We start from the raw sequence: 14,370 nt of genomic DNA, 5'->3' as shown, positions 1-14,370 counted from the left end.
CTACCTTCAGACTCACCAATTCAATGTGCACACCAAATGGAATACACTCTGATTTTTGGATTATAAGAAGATAAGACTCTCTATAACGTTATAACCTTTACAGTGAGTATGTAACTGTATCTTTTTTTCACTTTATAGAGAACATCATGAATCAAAGTCCATTTGAAAACTGTGGTGTGATATAGAAAGGAGCTGGGGCTGGAGTAGTTTCTCTTTAATGGATATTGTATCATACACCCCCACTCTGGTTTGATTCTTTCAGCAATAGATTCCAAGTATTAAACACAAGAGATTCTGCAGGTGCTGGAAATCCAGAGTAGGAAAAACTCAGCTGCTCAGGCAGCATCTGTGGAAAGGAAGTGGGAAGGATGCCAGAATGAGAAGGTGGAAGGGAGGGGAAGGTGACAATGATAGGTGAAGCCAGGCAGGTGGGGGAGGGTGGATGAAGTAAGAAGCTGGGTGGTGATGGGTGGAAAAGGTACAGGGCAGGAGAAGAAGGAATTTGATAGCAGAAGAGAGTAGACCAGGGGAGATAGGGAGGGAAAAAGGGCAGCAGGGAAGGTGATAGGCAGGTGAGGAGAAGAGTTGAGAGGAGGGGCAGAGTGGGGAATTGAAGAGGAGGGAAGCGGGAGGGGGAAATCTGACAAGAAGCAGGAGAAATCGCTGTTCATGCCAACAGTTGAGGCTATGTAGATGGAATATGAGGTGTTGCTCCTTCAAGCTGACAGTGACCTCATCGACATGCCAGAGTGGGAATGGGGAATGATATTGAAGTGGCTGGCCACTGGGAAATCAACTTTTTGCAGATGGAGCAAAGGTGCTCGAGAAATATTAGCAATTTTGCTAATCCAGACAAACATAAAATACTTCAGAGAAGTAGAGCAAGTTCAAAAATGCAATTTCAACCTTTTGTTGTATCAAATTCATCTCTTGAAATTATTTTCAAATTGATTAAAAGGCTGGCTACAGTCAATCCACGGGCAAATGTACTCTGCACTAGCTGAGCGCTGTTGAAAACCGATTGCTTTTTTTGTGTGAAAATATGTTTCTGTTAAACACCATCTGTCCCTTTTAGACTGAGCAGCTGAATGAATAAATAGGTTTCAAAGCTTTGTATACAGCCTAACTATTTTTATCATCAATTTATAGAAATCCTGATCAGAAGAAAATCATAGTCACAGCATCGCTTTCCTTGGTAAATTATTCACGGGTTTACTGACACTCAACAGTATCAATAATGAAAATACCTTCTGCTTGGACCAGCACCAATGTCTATTTTGATTTCAAGTGTGTTCTTTACACTATAAATCATCTTCACCCAACTTGTCCTCATTGTCTTCCTGAAAACACACAGTACTGATTATTTTCAGAAGAGACACCTGAAGCCTCACTCAAGGTCACAGAGAAGAAAGGTGAAGATGGTTGGTATGTGAATAATATCTTAAAGCGGACAGGTGAATAATCTTTGATACCGATTGTTCCCCCAATACAGAGGGTTGAGGAACTGTAATATCCAGTCAAGTGAAGCAGAGAAATAAGTAGAAAGAAAGCTATTTAAACTCAAACTGTGTAAAATAGGGACTTACACACAAGTGCATAAAAAAAGAATGTGTTAGTCAGCTGCACAAGAGAATGCAGAAGCTGGAACCTGGAGCTAGCGCCATCTGCTGGAGGAACTCGGCGGGTCGAGCAGCATCTTCTGGAGGAGAGAAACTGGCGTCTTTTTGGAACAAAATCCTGCATCTGATCTGAGACGGGAGGTGGTCTGTATTGACAGGGAAGGGGAGTGGCAGGGAAGGATTGGTGAACTGAGGAGGGTGTAAGGTGGCAGGCACATAGCGCCAGGTAAGGGAGAGTGAACAGGGTGGAGCTGGGACATGGTGGCTGAATGATAGATGGAGACAGAAAGAGTGAGAGGAAAATTAAAAGAAAACATTTGATGGAGTGAGGTGGGAGAGTGAAGATGGGAGACAGCTGATGGAAGGAGATCAGCAGGAACAGCAGAGATGGACTCTGAGAAACGAAGAGGGTGAGAATTGGAACCATTCAAGAAGACAGACAAATGGGCTTGAGAGAGATTTGATGATATGATGGAACAGACTCAATGGGCTGAATAGCCTAATTCTACTCCAATATCTATGGCCCTATGGTCTTAACTGCTGGGCTGTCTGGAGACCACGATTTAAACATTCAGCCTCTTCTACTGCGAACCTGCAGCTGACAAGTGAGAAAGACCAAAGAGAATAACGTCATTTCTAAATCTGCATTCTCCTTTACCAACCTTCTCTGCTTCCACCTTTTCAGTCACTGGAACCTATTGCAACTCTGTGTCCACACTAACTACGGCCCTGTTGGATTCACCTCCCAGATTCATTCACATGTTCCTCCCATTGCATCTCCTGAAATCCCTGGTCAAATTATCAGCAAAAATTGAGCAATACACACAAAATGTTGAGGGAACTCAGTGGGTCAGGTAGCATCTATGGAGAGGAATAAACAGTTGACGTTTCAGGCCAGGACCCTTCATCAGAACCTGTTCATCAGAAACTTCATCAGAACCTGATAAAGGGTCCCAGCCCAGAACATCGACTGCTTATTCTGCATTCTGATATTGTTTTACCTTGTACTACCTCAGTGCACTGTGTAATGAATTGATCTGTATGAGCAGTGTGCAAGATATTCATTTTATTCCGTTTGTGGTGTGTGGTAGCAGGAAGTCTTATGCATGAAGTAGTGATAAAGTGTACGTTCTGGTTCATCGAGATGCCTGTGGGATTCCTTTTCTTGCAGGTTCTGCTCATTTAATTGAGGATCTGCTTTTCAGATAGTGCAGTACTGTGGTAATATTGAATATTCCTGAGTTTCTGAGGGGTCCAACCTGCTTCTCATTGAGGGATCAGGATTACTGGGAAGATTTTGAGCAGCTTGTGCTTTCAAAAGCCCATTAGAATTCACAAATAAATGAAGGATTCTGTGGGCATTGGTAATAATTCTTCCTAGAAGTTTCCTTTTGTAAGTTTTAAGCAATTGAGAACAATTCGGAATTTGAAAGCATTTCAGTGAAAGCTTTGATGATGAGACGACTCAGAAAACTGGGACGGGCATCTATCAGTGTGTGCAAATGGATTTGGATTGTCATACGTTGTGTAACAGAGCAGAGGGAACGATGAACTGTAATTAGCTATGCGTATATCCTGGGACTATCTGTGAGATGTCAGTATTTGTAACTGCGCATATCCAGCGGAGGCCTCTAAAGGGATTTTGAAATGTCTAATCGATAATAATAAATTTAACACTCAGGCAAGTGTGTTGCCAGGAACAGGAAGAGGTTGCTAATTAAACGTAACATAAATCACCCCCAGTATGCTATGCTCCTTGTACCTTTCAAATAAATAAATTACCTGCTCTCTATGTAATGTTGTTTTTAAATTCTGCTTTCACAGAAAGATTAATTTCACTTTCTGTACTCTGGACTGGATGCCAACAACAGTGCAGAATATTGGAATTTTAATGACACTTACATATGGTTAAAACTAACTCAGTCTGACTTTTAATCTCAGCTACAGGAACTCTTTGGCTCATCTTGCTTACATTAAGGAATAGATCTTCAGTGACTTATCCAAATGCATATCTGGGTAATGAATGTAACTGTCACATACTTAGAACATAGAAGACCATAAGACATAGGAGCAGAATTAGGCCATTCACCCATCAAGTCTGCTCCACCATTCCATCATGGCTGATTTATTATCCCTCTCAACCCCATGAACATAGAGCATTACAACACGGTACAGGCCCTTCAGCCCACAGTGTTGTGCCAGTGTTTTAGCCTACGCTAAGATGAATCTAACCATTCTCTCCCACATAGCCCCCAGTTCTCTATCGTTCAAGTAGCAATCTAAGAGTTCCTTAAATGCTCCTAATGTATCTGTCTCTACCACCACTCCTAGCAGCACATTCCACATACCCACCACTCTCTGTGTAAAAATAAAACTATCTCTGACATCCCCCTTCTAATTTCCTCTAATCTCCTTAAAATTATATCCCCTCGTAATAAACCCATTCCACCCTGGTAAAAAGTCTCCAGCTGTCTATTTGGTCTGTGTCCCTTATCATCTTGTACATCTCCATCAAATCATCTCTCATCCTCCTTCGCTCCAAAGAGAAAAGGCCGAGCTCGCTCGCTCGCTCAGTCTATCCTCGTAAGACATGCTCTCTAATGCAGGCACTGTATTTGATGGCTATTGCTGAGCTCAGCGTCGTCAGATACATATTAATAGAGTGAAAACGAGTCTTCTAAAAATAATTGATAATTATCTAATGCACAATTATATTGACATACTGTTTTGTGATAATAACTTTGAACAATGTCAGATACGATGCTGACCTTGACGTAGTCCTGCTTAGCCAGGGTGAGCCTATTTTCAAGATCGAGGGCATAGCCAGAGACTTTTTCCCAGCGTGGAAATGGATAATATAAGGAGACATAATTTTAAGGTGATTGAAGGAAAGCATGGGGGGGGGGGGGGAACGTCAGAGGGAGGTTTTGCACACACAGTAGTGGGTGTATGGAACACATTGCCGGCGTGGTGGTAGAGACAGATACAATAGGGACATATAAGAGACTCTTAGACTGCCACGTGGACGATAGAGAAATGGAGGAGGATGTAGGAGGGAAGGGGTAGATTGAGCTTAGCGTAGGCTAAAACACTGGCACAACACTGTGGGCTGAAGGGCCTGTACCGTGTTGTAATGCTCTATGTTCATGGGGTTGAGAGGGATAATAAGTCAGCCATGATGGAATGGTGGAGCAGACTTGATGGGTGAATGGCCTAATTCTGCTCCTATGTCTTATGGTCTGTGGATGTGTGAAAGAGGCAGAGCACTTGCCCTTTCACCTTTCACCTTGCCGCCATCCGGGGACGCAAACAGTCAGACATTTACTCACAGAGAGTGGAGAGTGTTTGGGCCACACTGTTGGAGATGGTGTTGGAAACCGGTACATGAGGGACGTGTAAGAGATTTGTAGATGGGAACCTGGATGATCAAGGGAAGGAGGAGAGGAAGAGGCTGGAATGGTTTTACAGTATGGTTAAAAGGCCGGCTCAACATAATGAGCTGAACAGCCTGTACTGTGCGATACTGGTCTATTTTCTATTGCTTTAGTTTTGCCTTCTCATCACAGTAGCACCTCCTCCAAAACCAGGCAGCTCATTCCCCTCAGAGCCAGGGACAAGAACAGACTGGTGTAATTCTCAGGCTCGGCCAGCACGTCTTCAACTAGGGGAAGACAACTTCTGGCCCGCCAAACTGACAGATCTCATTCCTGTGGATGCCGCGTGATGTGTTGTCCAGTTACAAATCCACGCCGCAAAATATCAGACTGTACACCATATGAAATTAAATGATTGAACTTTATAAATCTTAATCTGAATATAGGGTTAGCAAAGAAAATAAAAAGAACAACGGCCCATTTTAAGAGAAAAGTCAAAAGTGCATGTTGGAGCTCATTTATACAGCCATTCGTCAACCATCGACCTCCTCCGAGCATCGACAACCTTCGGACCCTCGCTCCCAGTCCACTCCGTCCAGTGGTCTACCAGCTCTCTCCACACGCATCTCCCTTCTTCTCCTCTCGTCGACCAAAGACTGCGAAAATCTCTCTTCCAGACCCACAAGAATGAACAACATTTCTCTCATTTGATAGTCCCCACATTCCAAACCCCGTTACCTCCAGTCATAACACAAGTACTGCTGCAACAGAGAACCCATTACATTAGCAGTGAAACCTTACAGTGTGTTACACTGGAAATCCAGGCCACTCATTCCCTCAGAGCCAGGGACAAGCACACTGGAAATCCAGGCCACTCATTCCCTCAGAGCCAGGGACAAGCACACTGGAAATCCAGGCCACTCATTCCCTCAGAGCCAGGGACAAGCACACTGGAAATCCAGGCCACTCATTCCCTCAGAGCCAGGGACAAGCACACTGGAAATCCAGGCCACTCATTCCCTCAGAGCCAGGGACAAGCACACTGGAAATCCAGGCCACTCATTCCCTCAGAGCCAGGGACAAGCACACTGGAAATCCAGGCCACTCATTCCCTCAGAGCCAGGGACAAGCACACTGGAAATCCAGGCCACTCATTCCCTCAGAGCCAGGGACAAGCACACTGGAAATCCAGGCCACTCATTCCCTCAGAGCCAGGGACAAGCACACTGGAAATCCAGGCCACTCATTCCCTCAGAGCCAGGGTCAAGCACACTGGAAATCCAGGCCACTCATTCCCTCAGAGCCAGGGACAAGCACACTGGAAATCCAGGCCACTCATTCCCTCAGAGCCAGGGACAAGCACACTGGAAATCCAGGCCACTCATTCCCTCAGAGCCAGGGACAAGCACACTGGAAATCCAGGCCACTCATTCCCTCAGAGCCAGGGACAAGCACACTGGAAATCCAGGCCACTCATTCCCTCAGAGCCAGGGACAAGCACACTGGAAATCCAGGCCACTCATTCCCTCAGAGCCAGGGACAAGCACACTGGAAATCCAGGCCACTCATTCCCTCAGAGCCAGGGACAAGCACACTGGAAATCCAGGCCACTCATTCCCTCAGAGCCAGGGACAAGCACACTGGAAATCCAGGCCACTCATTCCCTCAGAGCCAGGGACAAGCACACTGGAAATCCAGGCCACTCATTCCCTCAGAGCCAGGGTCAAGCACACTGGAAATCCAGGCCACTCATTCCCTCAGAGCCAGGGACAAGCACACTGGAAATCCAGGCCATATTCCCTCAGAGCCAGGGACAAGCAAACTGGAAATCCAGGCCATTCATTCCCTCAGAGCCAGGGACAAGAGCAAACTGGACATCTCACTATCCTTAGGGCATCTGGTATCTTGACAGTTTATAGTAATGGAACAACATGCCAGTCAAAGTCTTTGTTAAACTCTACATGTTCAAAGCTCAAAGAAGTCCAAAGTACATATATGTCACCATATACAACCCTGAGATTTGTTTTCTTGCAGGCATTCACAGTAAATCTAAGAAATGTAATAGACTCAATGAAAGACCACACACAACAGGACAAACAACCAACCGACATGCAAAAGGCAACAAACTGTGTAAATATAAAAGAGAAAACAGAAATAATAATAATAATAATAATAATAATAAATAATTAAGCAATAAATATCAAGAACGTGAGATGTAGAGTCCTTGAAAGAGAGTCTGTTGGTTGTGGGAACATTTCAGTGATGGGGCGAGTGTTGAGTGAAGTTATCCCACTGGTTTAAGAGCTTGATGGTTGAAGGGTAATAACTATTCCTGAACCTGAGTCCTGAGGCTCCTGTACCTTTTTCCTGTTTGCAGCAGAGAGAATTGAGCATGGCCTGGGTGATGGGGGGGCGTTCCTGATGATGGACACTGCTTTCCTTTGACAGCATTCCATGTAGATGAGCTCAATGGTGAAGAGGGTTTTCACCGTGATGGACTGGGCCGTATCCACCACATTTTGTAGGATTTTCTTTTTAAGAACATTGGTGTTTCCATACTAGGCTGTGATGCAGCCAGTTAATGTCCTCTCATTACATATCTATAGACATTTTTCAATGTTTTAGATGTCATGTTGAATCTTTGCAAACTTCTAAGGAAGTAGAGGCTCTGCCTTACTCTTTTCACAGTTGCACTTGTGTTTTGTGCCCAGGAGAGAACCTCTGAAATGCTAACACTGCGGAATTTGAAGTTGCTGACCCTCTCCACCTCTGGTCCTCCGATGAGGACTGGCTCACGGACCAACTCCTGAAGTCAATAATCAGCTCCTTGGTCTTGCTGACATTGAGTAAGAGGTGGTTGTTGTGGCACCACTCAGCAGGTTTTTCAATTTCTGTCCTGCATGCTGTCTCATCACCACCTTTCAACTTACAGGTCAACGTCTGCTGTTTCTGTAAACGTGGTCACTGTGGATGCTGTTTTTGGAATTGAATCCATGAATGATCTGAACACTAAAATAATTTATTAGCTTCCACTCCTTCACTTCCAATCATAGGCTAAGTCATTCTTTTCAATGAATCCTCCATGCCAGAATTTCATGCTTGTTAACACGCAAGGGACCAAGAGCACAGAATACTTTACAATAGAACCAAGCATCCACTCTCTTGGCTACTTTAAGCTTGTATCTCAGACCAATATACTTCATGTAAACGGCTCCGTTTTTCAAGCTTCAAATTCATACTGGGCTCAAGGACAGCTTCCTTTCCTATGTCGCAAAGTTATTGAATGGTCCCCTCGTGTGATAAAACAGATTCTTGACCTCACAACATGCACTAAGTGCTGGAGGAACTCAGCAGAACAGACAGCATCAATGGAGAGGAACAAACAGTCGACATTTTAAGCCAAGACCCTTCATCAGCTACTGTTCCTCCAGCATTTTGTGTGTGTTACTCGGGATTTCCTTGTGTTGTTGAGCTCACACCCTACTTCATTGTGGCCTTGCACCTTATTGTCTGTGGCCTGCACTGCCCTGTCTCCATCACAGTAACGCCTTATTCTGCACTTACTCATTGTTTTACCCTGTACTATCTCAATGAACTATGTAATGATTTGATCTGTATGGACAGTCTGGGAGTCAAGTTTTTCACTGTATCTCAGCACATGTGATAATAATAAACCAACATTAATTACCATGCAGTAGGATTCCAAGAAGAGTTCAAAACGATCAGTTTTAAAGCCATATTACTACGTTGTTCCTAAAATCCTTTCTAACCATTATTAACATAAATTCTTTATTCTAATACAATTATTTGTATTTGAAGTCCATACAACTGAGCTAGCTGTACACAGTTGCGACAAATGGGTATCCATATTGAGTAACTCACTGACTGACACACTAAAGCCTTTCCTCCATCTACAAGGCACAAGCACAGAAAATGACAAAATACTCTCCACTTGCCAGGATGAGACTGGGGCAGTGCATCCAAGACACAGTGGCCTGCTTGACCAGAAATACACATCACCAGAATTAAGTCATTTGGCCCATTGAGCCCGCCCTGCCATTCCATCATGGCTGATTTATTATCCCTCTCAACCCCTCTCTCCTGCCCTCTCCCTGTAATCTTTGATGTCCTTATTCATCAAGAACCTATCGACCTCTGCTTGAAGCCCTCTGTGGCAATGGATCTGGCATAAGTCCACCACAAATCTAATGCCCTGACTGATAAATAGCAGAGAATAAGTCTGCTCGGCAAAGCCCAAGAGATATTTCGCTTTCAGAAAAAGACAGCGATCAATTATAGAAAAATCATGAGATGTTTAGAAGTTCAAAGCATTTCAAGAAGTTGGAACAATGCCAGTCTTTATCCAAATATTGTTATAGTTTTGCTGTTGATCACATCATACAATGAATACCACAAAATAATTATGAGATCTGACCTTCATAAAGATCCTTTCAAAATAGCTGGACATTTCTAGTGTGTAAAGTATAAATGGTAGACAGTAAACTCTGTGAGATCAGCAGAGACATGACGCTTTCTCAAACCAAGTTTCAGACCCTCTATTTAACATTCCTTTTCCCAGCATTGTTATCCTTCATCTTGCATTAACACACACAAAATAAAAAACCAAAAGACACAGGAGCAGAATCAGGCCATTCAGCCCATCGAGTCTGATCCACTCTTTGATCATGGCCATTTTATTTTCCCTTTCAATTATTATTATTCTCCTGCCTTCTTCCCACAACCTTTGATGCCCTGACTAATGAAGCCTTAAATATACATACCCAATGACTTGGCCTTCACAATTCTTCAAAAGAAATTCCTCCTCATCTCTGTTCTAGATGGACACCCTTCTATTCCAAGACTGTGCCCTCTGGTCCTAGACTCCCCCTTTATAGGAAACATCCTCTCCACATCTACTCTAACTCGGCCTTTCAATATCCAATAGGCTTCAATGGGATTCTCCCTCATTCTTCTAAACTCCAGCGAGTCCAGGCCCAGAGGCATCAAACTCTTCTCATACATTAACCCTTTCATTCTCATGAACTTCCTCTGGACCCTCTCCAATGTCAGCACATGCTTTTTTAGATAAGGTGTCCAAAACTGTTTGTAATAGGCCAAGTACAATCTGACCAATCTCTTATAAAAACACAGAATAAAAATAAATTTCTTTACAATACCAAAATTACTGGGGCCCAAAGATGTGTGACGTATTCACTTGTCCCAGGTTTACATTGCTAACACTGACTCCACACTTCAACCATGCCACGTTCTTGTGGATATGAGAAAAACACCCTCAGTAGCCTGCACTGAGTGAGGCATGCTAATAGTACACTCAATTGCCATTTTTAGGTACACTTGTACACCAGCTCGTTAATGCAAAGATCTAATCAGCCAATAATGTGGCAGCAACTCAATGCATAACAGCATGCAGATATGGTCAAGAGGTTCAGTTGTTGTGCAGACTAAACATCAGAATGGGGAAGAAATGTGATCTACATGACTTTGACCGTGGAATGATTGTTGGTGCCAGACAGAGTGGTTTGAGTATCTCAGAAACTGCTGATCTCCTGGGATTTTCACACACAACAGTCTCTAGAGTTCACAGAGAATGGTGTGAGAAACAAAATACATCCAGTGAGCAGCAGTTCTATGGAGAAAATCTCCTTGTTAATGAGAGAGGACAGAGGAGAACGGCCAGACTGGTTCAAACTGACAGGAAGGTGACAGTAACGCAAATAACCACACATAACAACAATGATGTGCAGAAGAGCATCTCTGAACATGCAACATGTTGAACGTTGAAGTGGATGGACTAGAGCAGCAGAAGACCATGAACATACACTCAGTGGCCACTTTATTAGGTAAAAGAGGTATAATGCAGAGACTTATGAGAAATATGTTATAATAAACAAATCACTGGGTACACCTGCATCTTAATGTGGAAGCATTGGCAAATACCTTTCAAGAATCACTAGATTGTGGAATGGTTCTGGAGGATTGGAAAATTGCAAATGTCATTCCACTCTTAATAAAGAGAAGGACACAGAAGAAAGGAAATTAAAGGCCAGTTAGCCTGACTTCAATGGTTGGAACGATGCTGAAGACCATTATTAAGGAAGAGATGCATGATCTCCAGCCGGAGAAACCTTGCCTGACAAATTTGTTGGAATTCTTTGAGAAAGTAACAGGCAGGATAGACAAAGGAGAGTCAGTGGATGCTGTTTACTTTGGATTTTCAGAAAATCCTTGACAAGATGCTGCATACGAGGCTGCTTAACAAAATAAGAGCCCATGGTATCACAGGAAAGGTACTAGTATTGGCTAATTGGCAGGAGGCAATGAGTGGGAATAAAGGGAGCCCTTTCTGATTGGCTGCTGGTGACTACCATTGTTCTGTGGGGGTCTGTGAGACACAATTCTTCTTTTTACATTGTATGTTAATGACTTGGATGAAGGAATTGATAGCTTTGTAATCAAGTTTGCGATGATGTGAAGATAGGTGGAGGGGCAGGTAGTGTTGAGAAAGGAGGGCACCTGCAGACAGACTGGGGAATTGGGCAAAGAAGTGGCAGATGGAATATAGCGTAGGGAGGAAATTCAAATATCAGCAGTGCAAAGGGTCTTGAATTGAATTGACTTATTACTCACATCCTTCATATACATGAGGAGTAAAAATCTTTATGTTACATCTCTGTCTAAATGTGCGACGTGCAATTTTATAGTCATTTATAATAAATAATATGTGCAACAGAATAGTCAATATAACATAGAAATACATCTGTGTCAGCATGAATTAATCAGTCTGATGGCCTGGTGGAAGAAGCTGTCCTGGAGCCTGTTGCTCCTGGCTTTTATGCTGCGGTACCATTTCCCAGATGGTAACAGCTGGAACAGTTTGTGGTTGGGGTAACTCGGGTCCCCAATGATCCTTTGGGCCCTTTTTTACACACCTGTCTTTGTAGATGTCCTGAATAGTGGGAAATTCACATCTACAGATGCGCTGGGCTACCCGCACCACTCTCTGCAGAGTCCTGCGATTGAGGCAAGTACAGTTCCTGTACCGGGCAGTCACACAGCCAGTCAGGATGCTCTCAATTGTGCCCTGTAGAAAAGTCCTCGTGCGGGATTCCCTAAAGTTTATCTTGCAGATTGAGTTGGTGATAAGGATGGCAAATGCAATGTTAGCATTCATTCCGAGAGGACTAGAGTATAAGAGCAAGGATGTGATACTGAGGCTTTATAAGGCACTTGGAGTACTGTGAGCAGTTTTGTGTCTCTTTCTAAGAAAAGATGTGCTGGCTCTGGGCCTGTACTTGCTGGAATTCAGGAGAATGAGGGGTATCTCATAAAAACCTGTCAAATATTGAAAGGCCTCAATAGAGTGGATGTTGAGAAGATGTTTATTTTTGAGGTGGAGTCTTGGACCAGAAGACACAGCTTCAGGATAGAGGGCCACCTATTTAGAACGAGATGAGGAGGAATTTCTTTGGCCAGAGGGAATTCATCACCACTAACGGCCATTCAGGCCAAGTCATTGAGTATGTTTAAAGCAGAGGTTGATTCATCAGGGTGTCGCAGGGACGTGGCTGGGGGCGAACCCAGCTGCAAGACGAAGGCACTGAGGCAGAGTCGTTAGGCGTCAGCACCGCTGCGAACAGAGAGCCGGTATCTCGGAGACAAGGGTCACGTGGAGAATCCAGGAGACAATGCAGAACTTAGGACCGACAGTCCTACACAACCATGAAAGGAGGTTGCTCATACAAGAGCTGACCAACGAGCTGGCAGCTCCTTGTTGTGATTCCAGGGTTTTTATCCTGCAGTTACTGATGGGAAGCAGGTGTGTGTAATTTGCTGAACTGGGAACGATTGGAAATCAGGCAAGGGGGTTAGGGCCCAGTTAAAGGGGTAATCGTAATAGGTCACAGGGGGAAGGCAGGAGAATGGAATTGGAACGGAAAATAAATCAGCCATGATGGAATAGTGGGACAGAATCGATGGGCCCAGTGGCCTAATTCTGTTCCTATGTCTTATGACTATGATCCTTCTGTTTATATGTTACAAATGAAGAAAGAGGAGTTTTGCATCACTCTCAAATAGGGAGTCCAACAACTGACGCTGTCTTCTTGCAAGCTAAATACAGTTTGAGCGGTTGGTTAAGGAATTGTACATATGTACTCACTGCCATATAACACTGTTATCTTCCTGTCGCTTTAGATCAACTTACAGAAAATGAGAGGACAGCACTGAGAATAATAATGCAAAAACAGCAAGAGAAATTAAATCACAACCTTCTTCATTGACATCAATAAGTGAATAGTTCCAGTGTAACAGAATCCCTGAAAAGTGTGCATTTAGGTAGAATTTTTAACTTATCCGATAACAAATCGGAGTTTATTACCATTACTTGCCAGGAAAGCCAGTGCTATTAAACAACGTGTTTCACAGACTTCGCCTGCTAACCGACGGAAATCACTGAGCGCGGCATTGCGTTCTGACACAGCACTGGAAACTGGCCTGTGCTTGTAAGGAAATGCAGAGAGATTCTCAGCCGGATTACGCGTGATGGAAGTCATGTTGTAGCTTTCGCTTTTGTAACACGCTCACATTAACTCACCCAGCAGCATCACGTTCACTGCTGATGAAAGCTGGTCCGAACAGTACAGATCCTCCCAAAGCCTCCAGTGGCACAGAAACTATCACAGAGACGAACGCAGCGGAGTCGATGTTCTTCGCGCAAGCAGTTGGAATCACACTGTGAAGTATCGGATCTAAATCAAACACTAACTGTGGCTCCCGTACCCGGTGGGTGACCGGTTTCCTCAGAGACCATTGTAATAAAACAATTATCAGAGTCCGCAGCCGAGCCAACAGCAAGTAGATGAGGGAACTACGGACAAACGTCTGCTCGGACAGAGATTCAGATCATCTGAAATTGCATCGAATCATTGCTCCTAAATGCAGCTAATCTGCAGGATTTCACGTTGCATTTTAAGAGCTGTTTAGCTGCAGGGTGAGGAGCCTTCGGGCTGAAGCTCATGTCTACAGGAGCAAGCTTTCCCCTCCCCTCCCCCTCCCCATTTACGTGAGGCACCGCTTTTAACAGCGGCAAAATAAAACATATTTCTCACTTTCTGTTTGAAAGCTACATTTTCTCAGTCTCCAGTCTGAAGCAAGCAATCTCTGAAACAGGAGATAAGGTAAAAGCCCACCTTGAACCCGAGGGGATAACTTCACTCACCCTAACACTGAACCGACACAACCCACGCACTCTCTCTCTCAAGGACTCTACAACTGATGGTCTCTACACTTATTGCTATTTATTAGTAGCAGTAGTGGTTTTCTTTTCTTTTTGTATTTGCAAAGTTTCCTGTCCTTTG

The 14,370-nt window shown here is 43.9% G+C and overlaps 1 protein-coding gene across 1 annotated transcript in view; it reads right to left on the bottom strand.

Annotated features, from left to right (window-relative positions):
• Positions 1-13,884, bottom strand: part of LOC140713905 (zinc finger protein 385D-like) — a 677,526-nt gene extending 663,642 nt beyond the window's left edge. The window contains exon 1 of the mRNA XM_073024566.1: positions 13,608-13,884. Within this exon, the coding sequence (XP_072880667.1) occupies positions 13,608-13,617 (10 nt within the window). The 5' untranslated portion in view covers positions 13,618-13,884. The remainder of the gene's footprint in view (positions 1-13,607) is intronic.
• Between the last annotated feature and the right edge of the window lie 486 nt (positions 13,885-14,370).

The sequence above is a fragment of the Hemitrygon akajei genome, chromosome 20, assembly GCF_048418815.1.
Source record: "Hemitrygon akajei chromosome 20, sHemAka1.3, whole genome shotgun sequence".
Taxonomy (NCBI): domain Eukaryota; kingdom Metazoa; phylum Chordata; class Chondrichthyes; order Myliobatiformes; family Dasyatidae; genus Hemitrygon; species Hemitrygon akajei.
The sequence above is the reverse complement of the archived record's forward strand: the minus strand, read 5'-3'. Positions and strand labels throughout refer to the sequence as shown.